Here is a 20,287-nt window from a genome sequence, read left to right on the forward strand (position 1 = left end):
TGCATGCCTCCCCCTTTTGACTTGTACCTCTGTCAGGGGGCCTCGGGGACCGTGTGCAGAATGCACACTGCTGAATTCATCGAGGGACACAATGCAGGCCAGACAGCAGCTCGGATGGTGCTGGCAGAGCTTTCTCCTCTGCCCTCTTGCATGTCGGTTCTTGCGAGGGCAGTAAGGCCTAGGATGCTGAGCTGGTCTGTTTGGAGTCTTAGTGCTCCATACAGTGACGTGCCTTACTGAGCCCTAAAAAAGATATTCAGGAGCCACCCCTGGGAGCTGGACTAGGATATCCTGGGAGCACAATGGATGCAGACACCCGAGGCAGGCTTGGGGGCCTCTGCACAGGGCATAAACCGCAGCAGTGAAGACACAAGCTGGCATGGTACCTTGCTGGTGCATAGGTCACATTCGTCAGTGGTTTCCTTCTGTGCAGTGGGGCTACCTCCTCAGGCTTACAGATGACCAGGCCCACCAGCTGTGCCCTTGTAGCCATGGACCCAGCTTTGGCTGGCCAGAGCCACCTTAACCGTCACTGCTTCTCACCGGTGGCCTCTTCGATGCCGCCTTCACCTGGAACATGTCCAGAGTTGTGTCTCATCAGCCTATGAATAGGGCCTTGTTCTTAGGAATTACTTAACACCATATTTCATGTCAGGGAGTCCAGGTGAGTTCCTTCCTGAGAATGCATAGCCATTGTCTCAGGCTGAGAGCAGAGAAAGATACACACACACACACACACACACACACACACACACACACACACAGACTTGGGGGGGGGGGCTCGGAGCGGGGAGGGACCAAGACAGTGAAAGTATACCCAGGAGCAGTTTGCAGGACAAGAACATTCTGGAAAGGATTGTGCAGGAAAACACCTGGCCATGCAGACGAGCAGCAGTGGCGGCAGCGGTGGTGTTGGCCGGGTTGGTTGGCAGTGCTGCCTATGTATGAGGTTAGGGGGCTGTGCCAGCCTGGTAATTGAGCAATGCTGACAGTGGGGGCTGTGGGCAGTGCTGGCTGAAAGACAGCTGCTTCTCTACCTGAGCAGTTCCAGGCGGTTTGATCCAGTTGTTGAGATGAGCACTTGCTGACAGCCGGGGACTGGCTGTTTCCCAGTAGCACTGGTCATACCAGCAGGAAGGTGGGAGCCATTTGGACTCTGCTTATACGTGTTTCACGTATTCATAAAGCCCACACAGCAGGAATGGCTGCAAGTGTGAGTATTTGGGCTCAGGATGCAGCCCTACATGCAGTGCCCCTGTAGGTGTGTGCCCGCTCCCAGACACACTCCAGACAGGGAAATGACATTCTGCCTGCTTTCGGGAAGGGTGTTTGCCACCTGCCATTGGTTACCTCACAGACCAGTAAGTAGAGTGAGCACAGAGATGCACAGGACCCATGTAGGGTGGCTTTGCCTTTACAGCCCCCAGACTCTGGTGCCCACTCTGGATTCTAGCTGGCCTCTGCTCCTTACTCGTGCTGACATCACAGCATCAGCCTGGGGTTACCTCCGGATACTTTCAGTGGTACCCAGGAGCTATGGTCCTTTGGTCCCACTCTTTCTGGACTGTATAGTTTAAAGTACTTACTGATTGCTCTCATCTGTTCCTCAAGGGTAGGAGGCTTGCGGTAGACATGTCTTGGGGCTGGGTTCGTGTTCACAGAATGCCGCTCATCTATGTTCATTCTTTCAAAGGACCAACTGAGTCCTCAGTAATCTAGACCAGCTTTGGCTCCAGGAATAAAGGCAAGGTGAGGTCACGGGAGCTCAGGGAGGCGAGTGCTCCTCATTCCAGCTGCCGTGTGTCCCTTCTGGGAAGGTTGGTGTGATCATTGACAGCACCCCCTGTCCCAATGAGTCTCCTCTGGTGCCTAGGGTCATCTCACAGCTGTGTGCTTTGCTTCCTGTGGCTCCCCCTACCCCCACCAACTCCTTTGTTCTTTCTGTTGAAACCCTTGGGTGTCCAGCAAGTATCGGGCAGGGCGATAGGTGCTCAGAACATCTGTCACAGATGTTGCTTAGCAAGGCAGCAGTGTGTTTGCATGCATGTGTGCGTGTGCATGTGTGTGTGTCCATCCTGCCAAGGTGCCTCTCAGTGAGGTGTGCACTTGTTCTTGCCACCTGCATGGGGTGTCTCACCCCACAGTGCTCAGATAGATTCTGTCATCTCTCATGGGTTCCAGGCAAGCACCTGCTATACCAAGGTCTCAGTACATGTCAGGTCTCGATGGACGGTATCGCCAGACTCTCTCGACCCGCCAACTTCCAGTAATGACACAGAGACTTATATTTATTTGTAAATGCTTAGGCCTTCCTTATAGCTTAGGCTTGTTCGAAACCAGCTCATACAACTTAGCAACCGGTTTATACTAGTTCATGTTTGCCGTGTGTCCCGTGGCCTTTCATTTGGCCCTCATGCAACTGGCTTTCTCCGTGCACGGCTGCCGGATCTCGTGCCTCTCAGTTTCCCCACAGTTCCATTCTCTGCCCAGATGTTCTGCTCTCAGTCTCCTGTCCTGCTATAGGCCGGTGGGCTTTTTTATTAAACCAATCAGAAGGTGACAGAGAAGAATGTTTACAAACTATGCCGCAGGTGCTGAGCAATTAGAATAACAATACCAGAGTTCAGACAGTACCTGCTCTCTGCTGATATCAACACTTGAGTCATACAAAGACAGCCTTCACACAGTGCAGGAGAAGATTATCCCCGACCCTTCACACACAGTGCAGAAGAAAATTCTCCCAGCAGAAAGGCAAAGGGCCTCTGGACTCTTATCTACCCTATGTGCTGGACCTTTGGGCTCTACCCCAAACACTTGCCCTCGCTGTAACCCTGGGTGGGCCTTGTGGGTCCTCAAGTGATAGCGTCTTCATCTGAAGTAATAGGACCTAGTCTTCGAGCTGAGGTGCAGTTATACACACTATCAACTGTAAGACAGTCAAAGCTGGCTGAGGCTTACCACATGTCTGATGGAGAGAGGCTGTGCACCAGGAGCGCTGTGTGCCGGTGAAGTGACTCCCGTGCCAGAGCAGAAACAACAGGTGCCCACTGAAAACACCCAGCTACTCGGGTGGCCATCTAAGCAGCGTCTCCCACCCTTGAGGGTGAGATGGAGCCACATGGCAAAGGGCCTTGGGGGCAGGTGCAAAAGGCTTCCAACAGCACATGCACTGGCAGACAGGGATGCTCTACAGAGCGTCTGGCGCCAGCCTTGGCACCGGCAGCCATCTTCCCGGAAGTGCCAAAGCCATCATCAAGCCTGTTAATGAGGGTGAAAGAATTCACTAGGCTGGTTTGGCATCTCAGACGTTGTGAGGGACAAAGCTTTGCCTGCTCTCTCCTTGTCACTGAGCAGCAAGTGTGTGGAGAGCCAGCGGCAGAGGAGGCAGCCCGCTGCTCAGGTGGGCACTGGACACTGCATCCACCATCCGAGACTGGAACAGGAGCGTATGGAGAAGGTCTCCAAGCAGGTTGCTTGTCTTCTGACCGTTCCGGTAGAATCTAGGGAGGATGTTGAGTGGGTTCCAAGAGGGATCCAGGATAAGCGCTGAGCAGTCCCAGGCAGGAGCAAGGATGAGTGTTTATCGAACCCAGGTGAAATCCAGGGCTTGTGTTAAGTAGTCCCTGGATGAAGCCTGGATGGGTGTCGAGTGGTGGAGGCAAGCAGGATGTCTCAGCCAGTTGTTCTATTTCTCTGAAAAGACATCGTGACCAAGACAACTCTTATAAAGGAGAATGTTTAATTAGGGCTGGCTTACAGTTCAGAGGTTTAGTCCATTATCATCATGGCAGGAAGCATGGAGGCATGCAGGAGGCAGCCATGGTGCTGGAGAGGCAACTGAGAGATCTACATCTGGATGGGTAGGCAGCAGGGAAAGAGAGACACTGGGTCTGGCTTGAGCTTCTGAAACCTCAAAGTCCAGCTCCCTTGGCATACTTCCTCCAAGAGGGCCACACCTACTCCAAGAAGGCCACACCTCCTAATAGTGCCACTCCCTGTGGGCCTACAGGGACCATTTTCATTCAAGCCACTACAGGGTCTGTTCTGTACTTACCTAATAGTCACAAGGATATCAATCAGGCCACACACACCCAGGGGGCAACAAATGGCTGTTCAGGGGCTAAGACAGCCCAAGATACCTGAGCTCTGGACTTGGGGTATTGCAGCTTTCTACAGTCACTGATGTCCTGATCAGGAAAGCAGCCTTGTAAGTGCTGAATTAGTTGCTGCTTTGCCCCTGGGAACTTCGGTTAAGGCTGCCAAGGTTTTATCTGAAGGCAGAGGGGAAGCTGTTTTGGTTTATGCTGTTGACTCTCCGCCTCAGAACATGGTGTGAGACTGGCAGAGACCTGCCGTGGTGTTGGTTGAGATGGCTCTGGCCAGGGCCTCGGGTTCCAAAACAAGTTCCTGGCCGTGGTTCAAGGTGAGCTGCACTGAGAAGGCTTTGTTTGTTTTGCTCTGCATTGTCCCTACTAGGGAGATTTGCAAGTATTTGCAACTAATAGATGGCAAATTCTGTCATTACAGCTGGGAGTGACAGTGACCTCTCTCCTTGTTGCAGGTCGCCTCTGGAAAGCCCCGACTGGTGCCTCCTGGGAAGGTTTCGTATGCCAACCTGACGGACAGTGTTTCTGCTTGTAGGGGCCCCTGTCCCCTGATGCTGTCCAAGCGTGGAGGAAGGAGGCAAGGCTGAGCATGGAGCAGGGAGAGGCCTCACCTCCTGTTCCTGCAGGTAAGGGACCTGCCTCCTCAGAGGTGTACCTGGCCTCCTGTAGCCCTTGGGGTTCTGATGGAGGACTCCAGCTTCCAGAATCACTAAATTACCGCTACTTGGCACGGGTGGAGAAAGAGATGGTTCGTATTGTGGTGTAGATGGGACTCGAGCTTTGACTGTCCCTGGCTGGTGTACCTGGGTGCCAATGAGCTAGCTGCCTGTGTCCCAGCCTGTCACCTGTCTTCAGCATCTTGGATGCCATGAGGTTTTTGTTTGTTTGTTTGTTTGTTTTTGTTTTTGCTTGATACAGTGTGGGTCATCATTTGGGAATACACCCTGCCTACCAGTCAAGTTCCCTCAGACACAGGAACTGGCAAGCTCTTGAGCACTGCGAGCAGACTAGGAACAGACTGGGCCAGCATTCTTCCCTGATTCCTTCCCTGTGGGCAGTTCAAGGCCAAACTGGGTGTCGTCCTCTATCTGCTCAGTTGATAGACACAGAGGACGGTCCACTGGTTGGTTTCTTTTGTGACCATGTCAGAACGGTGCCCTTGACAGAAGGGCTATCAGGGATACTGGTACCCACCCTGCAGATGAAGGAAGATGTAGGTGCTAACATCTTCACATCACTGTCTGCAGGTTAGGGTGGGTAGTGGCTGTGAGATAGCCTGGCTATACAAGGCTGGCTGTTCCTCTGTGTGTCCAGGACCCTGCAGGTGTGGCCTGGAAGGGGCTTGCCGTTGCCACTTGGCTCTCTGTCCCTTCTGCCCCTCCCTGTCTATCGTATGGGAGCTCCAGACCTATGTATTGACACCAGAGAGTCACAAATACATGGAGACAGCTGTTTCCAAAGAGCATCTAAGACATGGAGACACCTTGAAAGGCCAAGGTGTAGTGAGATGGGTCGGTAGGAGATTCCAGTGCAGAGGCAGTGACCACTGCCACCGCAGGGAGATTCCAGTGCAGGTGACAGCTCAGGCTAGAAGCTCACATTCTGGGCTTCTGGGAATGTAGGATATGAAAATAAGTTCTAGCCTCACTGTTGCTCGATTGTAGGTACTGACAACTGCTAGTGGGGAGAGAGCTTTTATTCAGTGGTATACAACCTAACAGTGCTCACTGGGTCACACCTACATATACAAAAGACATCAAAGTACACAGAGGAGTGACTGGGAAGAGGAGAAGTCAGTCGTGAGGAGTGAAGAGACAGGAGAGGATGACAGAGGGGTGGGTATCATTACCCGAAGTGACCCTGCCACCGCAGTGCCGTGGCAAGAACAGCTTCACTCTGTCCCGACCACTGGGCTCCAGCATGACCATGAGGTTGTGAGCTAGAAACCTCCTGCACGGCAGACCTCTGTGTCTCTTCAAGCAGGGGCCAGATGGTGGTCAGTCTTGGACTGCAAAGGTGACACTTTAGTGAGGTCACAGTGTCACTTTAGTAATGACTGGTATAACATGGGACCCAGGACTTCTCATCCGAGTTGTTTTGTGTGAAGAACAACACGGAGCACCGCCGTGTGGGTGGGAGATATCAGCTCTTCCACACCTCCTCCACCATCACCTCCATGAGCCATCCTGGTCCCTCATCCTGGGCCTCTGTTGCTAACCCGGGGCTCCCTGCACATTTTCCTGCCTTTGGGGATCCTGGTAAGGCCAGTTTTGCCCAGCTGCTGGAGTTCTGGTTCTGGCAGGCTTCAGACCAGTGCTGTTCTTATTACATTTCTGTCAGCCACACTTGGCTGCTGCCGGAGGAGTCCCAGGTTGGATGAGCAATCTCCCCTCCCCCACTGAATATACTTCCCTATAAATGCAGAACCCACACTTTGGTGGGGTAGGGGGTAACACTCCACACTGAGGCGGTACCATTTGGTCATTTATGGCTTCCGCAGACGGCTGTCCCAGCGCTAAGGTCTTCCAGAAGCTCCCAGCACAGTCTTTTGCTTCCTGCTAATTTTGCCGCTGGGAACTCTGGCTTGGCACAGAGTCGCCACGTTTGTGTTGCGATGACCTGGACGACCCATTTGTCTGTTCTGCTTGCCGCTCCTTTTGTTTTGGCTGCTGTTGTGCTTCATGAGCCTGACTGACATGCCGGTCTGCACTCCTCGAATCCGGATCCACCAGAGCCTCTCCTAACTTGTAAAGATCACATCCTAATGTGAAGCTCACAGCAAGGCCACTACAGCCCTACAACCAGACCCAGGGCCCCTGCTGAACCAACCTATTTCTTAACTCTCCTGTCCACACTGTCCTATCTGCTCTGGTAAGTGGGTGTCCAGCGTTGCCATGCTTGGGTCTGGTTGCCCCCATAACATTTATCCGTCCTCCGATAACTCTGTCTCCCAGTCCCCAACACTCACAGGAAACAGCACTAACTACGCATTCCTAATGGCCCATGAGATGGTGCACCATGCAACGATCTCCCTTTGATTGCCCCAGGACACTTGACTTTTGTTTCAAGGAAGATGAGTGGTTATATTTCCAGGTTTCTCTCTCTCTCTCTCTCTCTCCTTCACTCTCTGATTCTGCTGGGGGCTCCCAAGATTTTGGACTCTAAGAGGGGCTCTTCAACAAGAATCTCACTTGGACTATCTTTCCCTTCGTCCTTCCATCTGTAAAACCCAGAAGCCAACACCTCTGTCTCATGCTCCCTTTCCTGTTCCTCCTGCAAATTAGGGGCCAGTGTGGAGGATGGCCTCGTCCACATATCTTCCATTACACAGGCAAGTCCCCTCTGGCAGACGGCTCTGCCTCAATCAAACTTCTCACTGCCTGAAGCAAGGACTACAGGACAGCTGCCAACGCTTGCCTGCGATTCTTTTCCATACATGCTGCTCATGGATTACAGTATATTCCCTAACCCACCAGCTGGTTTGGGGTGCCCCCATAGTCATGTGGCAGATGCCTTTCATCAAGGAGAGATGCCACCCCATACACCGGGAAGCAGTCAGCTCTGGGATGGAAATCTAGAGCGGTGCTTGCTAGGCTAGTGCTCTGCTGCTGAACTACACACACCCTGTCCCGACAAACCCTACATGATGTAAAACATGTTCTTCTCAGCAGTGCTCTCTCGCCCCTGACCCCTGACCAAAAAAAAAAAAAAAAAAAAAAAAATTCTAATTGTGGGCTGAACATTACGTGGCACCTCGTTCTGCCAGGGGATGATTGAGGCGTGATGGTGGCCTCGTTCTGTGGCCGGTGGCCTGTTAGTAAATCAAGTCTTTCTCCTCTCCTCTGAGTTGTCGCAGTATGGCAAAGAGACCAGATCTTCCTCGATGCTAAGTCAGGGCACATACTTCAGATGTGAGAGGTGCTTTTCTCTTGCCTTCCCCCTGTTTGCTTTTCTACCTTGTGACGAAGGCCCTGTCAAGGGACATCATAACGCCGCCGATCCAAAGTCCTGCTGCTGTTTGTGCGAGGGCCGCCAGCTGGCTCCCCGGGAGCTGAGCTGAGCTTCTCCACCTCCTCCTGCCTTCTCTCCTGGGTTAGTTAGCCCTGCACAGGGAGGTTGCAAATGGCTTCCTGGAAGCAGAGACAAGCATTGTGACTTATGTTATTTTAAACTCCAGAACATGAAGCGAAATGTGACACCAGCAACAACGAAGAGGAGGGAGAACTGTTTGACTTCGACAGTGGAGATGAAGTTCCCGAAGCGGATCGGCAAGTCCCGTCTGCCGACGATAGGACGAGAGGTGCTGAAGCAGGAGGTGCAGACGAGAACACGTGCCCTGCAGGTCAGTCCCACGGCCACGCTGCCCTGGGTCCTGCAGGAGGCTTCCTGACCGCTCTGTGCTTACAGGGCTGAGAGTTTCCTTTCCTGTAACAAAACCCCCGAGGTTTTCCTGGGCTCGCACTCAGAGGGTCCGGGCTTGTAGCACAGACCAAAGTAGAGCAGTTCACATGACGGCACTCAGGAAGACCGAGAAAGGAAAGCTGAGGAGACATGGTAGCTCCTTCAAAGACTCCCACGCGCAACCCCAGTGACCCCTTCCTCCAGCCCGGTGTCCCACCATCCGGTATCTGTTCAGCGTGGTGTCCCATGGGATACCAAGATGTAGTCATACCTCATAAGGACACCTGCTGAGGACCAAGCCTCAGCCTGTAAGCCTTGGTGTGGACTGGGCTTCATATATAAATCACGACAAGGATAATGGGGCCGAAGGCATCAGGGTCTCTGTGATGCCCTGAATAAGCTCTGTTGTGTAACATCTCTCCTCAGTTTCTATTCTTGTTGCTCTAACCCCTTCCCCACTTTCTACTTTATAGACAAATGCCTATTATTGTCTGATAGATAGATGTCCTGCTATTGTCTAATAGATGTTCCTTGCCACTTCATCATGGTATATAAACGGGAATGAGTTACCTGACTGGGCCACTACTCATTAGCCAGGAAGGCTGCTTAGCCCCCCAACTATGGCCACCATGGTTGAGGACCAGTTTCTCCTTCCTTCACCCCTGGCCAAGTCTTTACATGTGGTTCTTTGACTCTTCTCATTTGATGTGTTGTCCTGGGAACCTCTGTGCAAGGTCTCCACCATCTGTGTCCAGGAGTGACACCAGCTCTCCATTCAATGGTGTACCCCACAGACCTGGACCTCACAGCCCCCTGTGGTGATCTGGGAATGTTGCAGGTTGGGGGGGGGGGACAGGGGTCCTGACACTGGGGACAGGTGTAGGGTTTCCCTGCCCTTGCTACAGCCACTGGGACCACATACACGCCCAACACTCTTGTTTGCTAAGTAGTGTCCTTCCGTCCTCCAGGAAATGGAACTGGAGCTGAACCTGCCCCCGAGGCAGAGCCTGCGAAACTTGTGGTCCCCACAAAAGTGAACCCGTATTCTGTCATCGACATCACGCCGCTGCAGGAAGACCAGCCGTCATCTCCAGACGCGAATACAGAGGAGGAAGGCGTGGGGCTGCGTGTGCCCAGTGGTTACTCTGTGCCTGTGCCCTGTGGCTATGCTGTCCCCTCCAACCTGCCATTGCTGCTGCCTGCCTACTCCAGTCCTGTCATCATCCGAGCCGAGTCTGTAGAGGAGGAAGGTATGTGCGTGCCCCCAGAGCTTCACGCAGCGACGGGCCACACCGGCTGAGAAATCTGTGCCCTGTCTTTCCTCTCCCATCATGGTAGTTGCCTGCAGTGTTGGAAAATAAGCCCAGGCTAATCCCCCCAGTAACCACCCGGGTACAGTGAAGTGACAAGTCTGAGACAGCTGTGTGCTCTCGTGCCTCAGGCCTCCCTGCACACCAGGAGAATTCACGTGGTCTTAACTCTAGAGTTGGCCAAAGCCCTACGTTCTCTGTAACTTACCATCACTGTTCTAGAGTCCATAGTGTCCCATCATCCTCTAATCCACACACCTCAGAATGGGGTCTCTGTAATCCTGTCTGTGGTAAAGAGTCACTTGTCCTTCGGTCCTGGTACAGAGAGCGCTGCTTATACATAGTGAAATAAGTAAATACACAGATTAATACACAAAATGAATTGTTTTAAATCATGTGAAATAATTTTCAAATAGAGTACTTTAAGTTGTTCAATTATTCATCACTTCAAAATGATAGATTCCTTCCCCAAATCAGTACTGGAGTACTGTACGATATTTAGTACTCAGTGCTCAGTACTAGAGCCTTGTGCATGCTAGGCTCTAGTACTCAGTACTGAGTACTAAATATTGTACTCTGCCAGTGAGCCATATCCACAGTCCTTTCGGCTTCCTATTTTGAGACCAGGTCTTACCAAACTGCCCAGGTTGGCCTTGAACTCACTCCATAACCCAGGCAGTCAAGAATTCACGATCCCCCTGCCTCAGCTGCCCCAAGTAGCTGTTCCACATGCCTGGCATGCGAACACATTTTCTTTGACTGCAAAGACCCTTGTTTTTTAGGACGCACTGCAGGTCGTGGTCGAGTCTCAGCACTTATATGGTAGATTTCCAGAGGAAACAGTTATCTTTAAAACTCTCTATGGTTTCTAGGATTCAAAACTGAGTTTTCTTTAAAGAGCGTTTTCTCAGTTCTTAGCTGTAAAGCTAAGAACCCTCGCTGAATTCTTCGTGTAACTCTAAATCAGAATTCTGTATCCTCTGAGTCTCCCTGAGTGTAAGAGGACTGTCTCACCTTGGTTAGGAAGCACTCAGCAGACAGACCCCACTGAGGGGCTGGCCAGCCACTGGACACCCGGTACCCATGTCCCGCCCTAGAGGAGGGGCGGCTGTGTTCCACATCCTCAGGGTCACCCCCCCGCCCGCCCCCCTCTCCCCCCTCACCATACAGTCAGCTTTCAGAAGGCTGGCAGCCCAGCTGGAGCTTGGGCCTGGACACCTGTGAAAAGCCTGTCCTGGAGAAGAGCTCTGGTCATGTTGGCCCTCTAGTGGCCTCTTCCTGCACATGCCTCACCCCCCCCCCACCCCTCCATGTCTTGCCTGATGAAAAGGGCCCCACCTTAATTCCCCGGAAGTACAGACTTGCAGAGAACAGCTTCCTGATTAGTGGGCTCGGGAAAGTGTCTGCCACATCTAGTCAGGTCAGGAGGCCCGTGAGCCTTCTGGTGCTCCTTCGCCATAGCCATGGCCCAGAAAGCTTGGGTAGCCAGGGTGTGGTTGCGCTGCTGACCAGGTTTCACACCTGGCAGCTACACGTGCTGTTTGGCATCCAACTACAGGGCTGCAGCCCCTGTGGCCAGGACAGCACTGTCCCTGTGGTGGTGGTGGGGGGTCTCCATGTTGTCCGCACTAGGTTCAGCCTCTTGGCCTACAGCTGGCTTGTGTATGGTTGGAAAGTGTTGGGAGCAATTGCTTATTGCTTACCCATAAAATAAGTCCTTTTCTGAGGGCTCTTCATGGGCGGCATTGCCAGTCCAGGAATCCAGCCTTTGCCTGAGGTCATCCAGTCAGCTACCCCCAGGGGTTGCCCTCTGCCGCTGGCTGAGCAGGGAGGCAGCCCATTGGAGGCTGGGCAAGCCATATGCACACGCTTGTGCCAGATGACAGCACCGTCTCCTGTGAGCCCGTCCTCTGAGCTGGCTTGGTCTGCACTTCTCCCAGCCTGCTCTTTGACGGGCCTTGCTCATCTGCCCATTGGTGAGAAGGAAGCATGAGATACATTTAAGGCTCAGAAGCCAACTGTCGAACTCTGCCCATCTTTCCTTTTCACAGAAGCAGCAGAAACTGTGGGAGATGGGCAGTGCAATTCCCTAAGCTCCGAGGACCTTCCACACAGGTATCTCTGCTGACGCTGGCTCCCCCATGCTATGCCCTTTCCTTGAGTGCTGGACTTACCCCCTCTGGACTCTCAGCTGCAGGAAGACACTCGGGTGCTATTGCCTTGGGTCCTACCCACCTCTAGGCCCTCAGTGTGCCACAGCCTCCAAGCCCCACCCCGCCCCCACCACAGAAGCATCAGTGTAAACTGTGAGTTGGTGAACAGAGCTGTGTCCTCCCAGTCATCAAGCCATGTCACGCCGGCATGGCTGTGGCCAGTCTTAACACTCTGTATCTTCCCTTTAGTCCTTAGGATTAAAGTCCCCCAAACTTAAGATTCTAGAAATCACTGGAATTTCTAGGAAGAAATAAGCCCATGACAAGGACTTTTCACCTAGTGGGAATGCAGAATTTGGGACCCACAATCGCCACATTTTCAGAAACTGTAGTTCTATACATAATTAGAGGTTAGTAATCAGTCCCACTGAGGAGACAGAGACAGAAGGGTCAAGAGTTCTAGACTAGACTAGGCCACATAGTGAGACCTTGCTTCCCCAAACTTAAACCAGGGCAGGGGTGGTGGACTTAATCAGTAAAGTGCTTGCCACACAGGTGTGAGGACATGAGTTCAACCCTCAGTACCCACATAAAAACCAGGTTCAGGGCACAAACCTGTAATCCCAGCATTTGGAGAGGTGGAGGCAGGAGAATTCCTCGGGGCTTGCTGGCCAGCCAGTCTAGCTAAATCAGTGGGCTCTGGGTAAGTCATACCATCTCATAAAATAAAGTAGTGAGTGATGGAAAGACTCCCAATGTGTGGCCTCCACTCACAACATGCATGCACACCCAGACACAAATGTGCACATGCGTACACATACCACCACCACCACCAACAAAATAATATTCAGATGCAACTGGAAACTTGAAAGAGTGAAAGAGCCATCCCTTCCCTATGGAGTCCCATCCCTATGGTCAGCAAAGGACCATGTCTGCCCTGTGTGCACATCTGTGGGTGCCTGCTGTACCATGTCTCATTCCCCAGCGGCCCGCCAAGCATCTGACCTTTCCTCTCTGTGGAAATGCCCTTACCTGTCTGCTGTCTCCTTCCCCATCAGCTACTAAGCACAGGACCAGTCCCTGACACACATCCACACACATCTAATATGTCTCCCCTCCACGGTCTTCCTTTCTGCTGTTAACAGTTCTCCCAGAGTTAACCCTGACACCCGAAATGTTAGAATACACTAAGTGGAGCCTTAGTAGACACTAAGTTGTAAATTCCCTGCTCTTTCTGGGAATTGTGATGAGGCTGGCACTCTTCTGTGCATCAGCGTGACCACTGGGTGTGGCCTCAGTATAGCAGTTCCTAAAGGGTACTGTCGGATGCTGTCTGGCGTCAGGCATCTGTGGGGTGCATCACTCCCAGAGAAGGGGATGGCGGTGAAGACCTTCGCCATCCTTCACCCTCAGCCCTTCTCATGAGATCTCACAGACAGACTTAGAACTTTTAACGTCCAAGGGGGTGGTGCAGAGAGCGGCCTCGGCTGCATGTCTGCATGTAATTGGATTCTCAGGTGCAGGAAGACACTCCTGGGGTGCTATTGCCTTGGGTCCTACCCACCTTGAGGCTGTGTGCCACAGCCTCCAAGCCCCTCCCTCCGCCCCACCCCCACCTACCCTGACAGGATGTGTTGCTTCCTCAGTGACTGGAATCTATTCCTTCCCTTTGCACAGGTTGGCTTTCCAGAGCCGTTTGCATATTGATTGCTGCATGGTCACCCTGTTTATGCACTCTTCCTTCCCCCTAATTCTTGTATACTGCTGGGCAGCTGTCACTATGACTGCCTCAGCCAGGAGTAGATGTCCTGGGGCCCATCACCCTACCACCCTGTCAGTGTGTTGGAACCTCACAGTGACAATTCATGTTTTGTCCAGTGAACCCCTTCTTGTCATTCTCTGTGGGAAGTGTGACAGTAGCTCATATTGTGTAAGACTGCGTCCCAGTCCCTGTCTGGCTGTGACTATCGCTATGTGGGTGTGGATAGCCCCGTGGCTCATGTGCCTTCCTCCTGCCAGCCTGTGCCAGAGGAAGAGAAGACTGAGGCCTCATGCAATCAGGTGGCATCATGTGTGACATTCAGGCCATACTGAGAGGATGGCACTTGTGACGCAGCCATGTGTGTGGCGGCTGATAGATTTCAAGGGTGTAAACTTGAACTTGGGACTCTTGCAGTTGTGCCTGGGAAGACCCACAGCAGACACAGTAGTGTGTGCTCACACATGGGTGCTATAGGCCACTCAGCACCCCCCTCCCCAAGTGACTTCTGTGCTCTTCTCTGCTCTCGATTCATGATGCCTTTCCTTCCAGCAGTGAGCAAGGCAGCCAAGAAGGCAGTGCCCTGGCCCGATGGGCAGCCGACCCTGCCAACACAGCATGGATGGAAAGTAAGTGCCACCAGCCCAAGGGCCCCCCAAGCACCTATAGGTCCTGCCAGAAGGTGGCAGTGGGTTTCCTTTCCTGGAAACCTGAAGCTTTAAATTGCTTTCATGTACTTGTGTATAGACGTCCCCTGGGACTCTGAAGTGGCCTCTTGCTTTGCATCGAGGTTATCACAGCTCTGCGAGGAGCACTTAGCTACCCCCCCCCCAGACTCTCCACTCCTTCACCCCCATTTCTTCCTGGTACAGACTGGCTTCACTGTATGGTGGGTAGCTAATGCTCTGACCTGCCGCCCTGGTCAGCCATTCTCTATTGAGACACTGGGAGAAGCTTCTCGATTGGGTCGCCACTAGAGTGTCTTTGTCTGGAGCTACCCTGAGGGGCAATTCTGGGTCGGGGGCATGCAGGTCTGGATCCCACAGTAATTTAAAAGCGGAGATGTTTTTAGACAGTCCAATGTGTTTTTATTTTTAAGGAAGTAAAGACTATGCCTTTTATTATCTCCTTATTTCTGGGTAGCTCTTTCATATGACTGGCCCAAAACTCAAACCGCCTTAGCTGCCTCCAAGATCAAGTCTCTTCTGGAAAGTTTTGTTTTGCTTTAACTGTGACTAACAGGTTCTAGGGTGATGGTGGTGGCTTTTCGGGAGCAGCTGACTCAGACCCATCACAAGAATCCATCAGCATCTTGTTATGTACCAACAGTCTTATTCCCAGTGTCCACTGTCCAGATTTCTTCTGCACTCCTGTTTCTGTCTGCCTGCCTGTCTGTCTGTCTGTCTCTGTTTCTTTCATCTGTCAGTCTCTGTCTCTGTCTTGGTCTCTGTTTCTCTTGAATGTCTCTCTGTCTATCTCTGTCTGTCTGTGTCTCTGTCTTGCTCTACAAATAATTTACTGCTGCTCAAAAGCATCCCTAGGGCTTACACTACCCAGCCCTGTCTTGGGAGGAGAAATCTTTTCTGGCCACAGGTTGCACAGGTGTTAGTAGTGTGTGCTAGCTGCCCCACAACTTCGGGAGTGCAGACTACACTTGGTCCCCATGGTGATTGGTAACAGAGCTACATGTGGGGGACAGTTCCTTTATAGTCTGTCTCCCATGTATTTGAGTATGGTAATATACTGTGGTCGAGTGTTCTTCCACAGAAAGGGTAACACAAATACTTCTGAAAACTAACTTCAAAAGGCCTTTTCTGAAGCACATTTCCACGTGAGGCATGTAGGCACTTCACATATTCAGATGAGCCTCAGGTTATAGGTGGTCCAGTGTGAGCATCTTACACCGTATATGACATTTTTATATAACCCCCCCACTACACACACACCCACCCACACACACACACACACACACACCCACACACACACACGTCAAGAACACTTACTCACAGAACACTCAGGTTCCCATAACACAGGAGGAAAACGTCCCCATGCAATCAAGGCATTTCTGGCAAGGGTGGCTTCTCACCCCCCCCACCCCCCCCCAGGGTGTGAACCCTATACACAGCCCATCAGTGCAGCCCAGTGGAGTCCCGTGGCATGTGGCACCAATGGAGTCTTTTATTCCTAAGGCTTGTGTACCACCTTTGTATTCCAGTGCATCAGGACATCTGAACCCCACAGGCTTAAACCTGTTCAAAAGAGCCACAGAGCAGCGATACACAGTTGTAGAGTAAACAGGCCTGGAAACCGTGAACTCCCTCTCATTGGTCAGATTTCGCATCTTCTGTTTAGAGCTGAAGCTCTCATTCAGAGCGTCATCTTCTGGCCCAGCAGCAGCCGCCACCTCTCTGCTGGAACCCTCTGAATATCTATAACATGGGGAGGCTAAGCTTAGGACATTTACATCACACTCGTCAGTTCTGGCCAGTTTTTTAAAAAAACACATTTTCCCTTATTTTGCAGATCCAGAGGAAGCAATTTACGACGACGTTCCGAGGGAAAACTCGGACTCTGAGCCAGGTTTGGTCACGTCTAGACCAGAGCTGTAGGTCTAGTTTAGCAGTTCTCGTTCCGGGTCTAGACCAGAGCTGTAGGTCTAGTTTAGCAGTTCTCGTTCCGGGTCTAGACCAGAGCTGTAGGTCTAGTTTAGCAGTTCTCGTTCCGGGTCTAGACCAGAGCTGTAGGTCTAGTTTAGCAGTTCTCATTCCAGGTGCAAGAGCAGCTAGAGTGTGCGCGTGGTCCCCTGGGCCCAGCATGCGTGCTTTCTGGCCTCCTGTCCTTGGTGCTTGTTTCGTATGGTGTGACTGAATGCTGGTGTGTGTGCTCGTTCACAGTACCTGATGCACAGCATGCAACTAAGACGTGATGCAAATGGGGACGTGCAGAGAGTCAGGGCAAGGCCTCTAGATCTAAGGGAAAATATAAATTGTTAGATTGTAGAGACACAAGTCTAAAGCAGGGTTCGCTGAACACTGGTCTAGAACTTGGCAGATGTAAATAGAAACTGCAGAGCACCGGATCCCCACAACCGTCTTAAAGCAGCAAAGGGAGAAGACGCCAAGAACTTCGGGAAGAAGATGCCATTGGGTAGTCAGGAGAGGGAGGCAGTTCTTACAGCTCCCACATCCAGGCAAGCACAATCTGTGTAGCATGCTGCAGCAGTAAGAGGCTTGGGTTTGTCCTCACGGACTGCAGAAACAGTGTTAGACCCCAGGGAAAGGATACAGAGGCAGAAGGAAGCAGCAGAGCAGCGGGTACGACAGCTGGCAGGCCTGTGGTGAGCCGCAGGGCATCGTCAGTCATGGCAGCCGACAGTGCTGGTCGGTTTGCAGGTGGGCTGACTCCCAGAGCTATGGTCCTGTCAGGGGGAGCCGGGCCATTTCCGGCAGACATTGGTTGCTTTTTGAGTTCTTCGTGATTTGTGGGTGTGTTTGGCTATGAAGGGTCCGTCCGGTATGTCTATGACGGGCATAGAAGTACATTGTTTAACTTCTAAACCAGTGGGCTAAACCAACCTGGATGTAAGTAAGGGGTTATAAATTAAGAAGTAAATGGCAGGTGGCATGAGGGAAGATTGCAGAGTGGGTCCCAACATGGTTTATATTAACATTGAGGCACTATAAACTCCAGCTGCCTGTAGAGGTTTTCAGATTAAGCAGTAACCCCAGGCACAGAGTGTAACAGGAAAGATATGTGAGGGACATGGACAATGTGGAAGCAAACATGTGGGGAAGAAGTGTGATGGTAACCAGAATAAAGGGGTAGCCGGTCTAACCATAAGCCACTAGCTGTTGCACTAGCTGGCCTTTTTAGCCAGGGTAACTAATGTGCCATTCCATGGCATTCCTAGAGATATGCTCTCAGCAGAGGCTTCCGATGCACACATCTGAGATACAGCAGGAGACAAGTTCCTTATGTAACTGGAGCAAGGTTTTAATGAAGCCCTTGGCACTTTTGATGGGTGCTGGCTACAGAATCAATGTCTGTCGCACGCTGGTGTGGCTGGCTTAAGGACAGCTCTGAGGATATAGTTTCCACGAGTGTTTTCAACTACATGCAACGCTTTAAAATTGTGCACTATGCTTCATTCAGCTTAAGTATTAACAAATGTCCCCAAAAGAGTAGCATGCAAAAGTCGCTTGATGAACATTCTGTTTTATTTAGGGTTTTTTATTGCTGGGTTTAAAACAAAACAAAACCAAACCAAAACAACAACAACAAAAACCCACCATGACCCAAATCAACTTGGGGAGGAAAGGGTTTATATCAGCTTAAAACTGTCAGGTCACGTTCCATCACTGAGGAAAGACAGGGAAGGAGTCTGCAGGTGAAAACGGAAGCCGATTACGTGAAGGGGAGCTGCAGCCTGACTTCCTCTGAATAGCTTGCTTAGCCTGCTTTCCTAGAGCACCCATGACCACAAGCCCAGGGGCGGCACCGCCCACAGTGACATGGACCCTCCCACACCAATCATCAATCAAGGAAATGTCCCACAAGGTTCCTACAGGCCAGTCTCGTCAGGAGCAATTTCTCAGTTGAGGTTCCCTCTTCCCAAATGACTCTAGCTGTGTTGAGCTAACATTAATCTGCTATGCAGTCCAAGAGAATTGATAAAAATAATATGAACATAATTTTTAAAAGGATTAAAAATGCTATGGATTATTGGGTCTGGTGGTGTCCAGCCAGCATCCTAGCTACTCTAGAGACTGAGGCAGGAGAATTGGAAGTTCAAGGCCAGCCTGAGATACAGAGTGAATTCAAGTCCTGCAGAATGAGATCAAGGCATGATGGGTAACTAGCGTCACCCAATAATAATAAAGAAAAAGGGCTATATAGTGCAGTGGCAGAGTGCCACTCAAGCATGCACAAGGTCCTGGGTTCAATTCTGAGTGTGACAATGAGTGAGTGAGTGAATGAATGAATGAATGAATGACAATTATTTAGACATTTAAAACCGCTTTACAAAAAATAGTTGTACTATTATCTTCAAAACGCTGTCAAAGATGAAATTGGACTGAAAAAAATCACAGCATAGTTTGCCTTTAGTAATCTTAAAACCACCCAGGACAGATTGACGGCAGTAAAGTGAGATAATGGCCTGTGTGCAAAACTTCCTGAGAAGTGGTGAGAGCAGTCAGTGCCTTGGAGGGCAGCAGCATCAGAGGGTGGCAGAGAGGGTGCCTGGACCAGGGAAACGTGGGAAACAGAACCCAGAAGGAAGAGGAGAGCCTGGACAAACCAAAGGCTAGCTGGGCTCTGACAAGTGGCAGAAGTGGACTCTGGTAACATTTATAGGGACAGAAGCAGAGAAGGGAAAGGCTGATTCAGCAGAGGAAACGGCAGCATCTGTCTGTACAACAGTCAAAACTCTAGATCAGTAAGCGGAAAGAGTTTAGTGAGGTTGCAGTTCTCCTGTGAGAATCACCTGGCCCTGAATCAGTTGCCTGACTCAGAGGCAGAGGCCCTGCCCCAGTGTGATACCCAGGCCGCTCAGCATCTGGGGAGGATGTAGGAGAGGTGGGCCTCCCTTGGGTCCCGGCTTACAGAGCTATTCACTACTTAGAGAGCGACATATCATCCTTAGATCCCCCATCCATCAGTTGCTACCTCTGGGCCACTTTTCTACCTGCTTCTCGCCTGTGTCTCTAGTCTTTGCACACTCATATACAAAGGCCTCGCTTTGTGGAAAGTTTATAATGGCCAGCATATTGTTTAGTATATTTTCATCTTATTTGCTGTAGTTGTGCTGGGTCCCCAGGGCACTTTCAGATTTCAGTCACTGCCCGCATGGAAGAGGGTCCACCGGGGAGCTAGAGCCCTTAGCAGCGTCCACGTTGTTCCTGAACAGTGTTGGGGCAGCCTCTGTCTGGTAACTCAGCAGGCTCATGAACTCAAACTTAAATTTGCTGTCACCTTGGTCTGTGCACCCAGATGAAATGATTTATGATGATGTGGAGAACGGCGAAGAAGGTGGAAACAGCTCCCCAGAGTACGGGTGGAGTTCCAGCGAATTCGAAAGCTATGAGGAGCCAAGCGACTCGGAGGGCAAGAACGGAATTCCCAGGTCCTTCCTGCGCAGCAGTCATAAAAAGCAAGTATGTGCTTGGTCTGTTGTGATGGACGAGTGTTCTCCTGTTTACCTGGGAACAGGACTGGGAAATGTGTTCTGAGCCACACGCTTCCGTGGCTAGTCCCCAGACATCCGAGTGTAGTTTGGAGAGCATAGGGTACCAGCGAAGTGGTCTCCTATGTGTAAGCACAGGAGGGTCCAGCTGTTACACCCTCATAAAGTCACTTCTGCAGTACTAACCAGGCTCGCCATCCAGGATCTAAGATGGTAAAAGCCACGCACGTTGGCACAAGTGTGATCCCAGCACTTGGGACATTGAAGTAGGAGGGCATTCGGGAGATCACTGACCACCTGCGGTATTGTATCAGGACAGCTAGGGCTACAGAGAAAGACTCCCTTTTCCACAAAGACAAACTTTAAAAGGAAAA

At 51.4% G+C, this 20,287-nt stretch overlaps 1 protein-coding gene across 14 annotated transcripts in view; it reads left to right on the forward strand.

Moving 5' to 3' along the window:
- Arhgef10 (Rho guanine nucleotide exchange factor (GEF) 10) overlaps positions 1-20,287 on the forward strand; it is a 94,674-nt gene that overhangs the window by 14,077 nt on the left and 60,310 nt on the right. For 6 of the 14 annotated variants that reach the window (XM_030243425.1, XM_006508771.4, NM_172751.3 and 3 more), the window contains exons 2-8: positions 4,562-4,732; positions 8,284-8,448; positions 9,476-9,757; positions 11,869-11,932; positions 14,282-14,358; positions 16,253-16,309; positions 19,721-19,884. In XM_030243425.1, coding sequence (XP_030099285.1) covers positions 4,696-4,732; positions 8,284-8,448; positions 9,476-9,757; positions 11,869-11,932; positions 14,282-14,358; positions 16,253-16,309; positions 19,721-19,884 — 846 coding nt within the window. In that variant the 5' untranslated portion in view covers positions 4,562-4,695. The remainder of the gene's footprint in view (positions 1-4,561; positions 4,733-8,283; positions 8,449-9,475; positions 9,758-11,868; positions 11,933-14,281; positions 14,359-16,252; positions 16,310-19,720; positions 19,885-20,287) is intronic. The other 8 variants (XM_017312669.2, XM_017312673.1, XM_006508768.3 and 5 more) reach the window with 3 other exon arrangements.

Source organism: Mus musculus, chromosome 8 (assembly GCF_000001635.26).
Source record: "Mus musculus strain C57BL/6J chromosome 8, GRCm38.p6 C57BL/6J".
Lineage (NCBI taxonomy): Eukaryota > Metazoa > Chordata > Mammalia > Rodentia > Muridae > Mus > Mus musculus.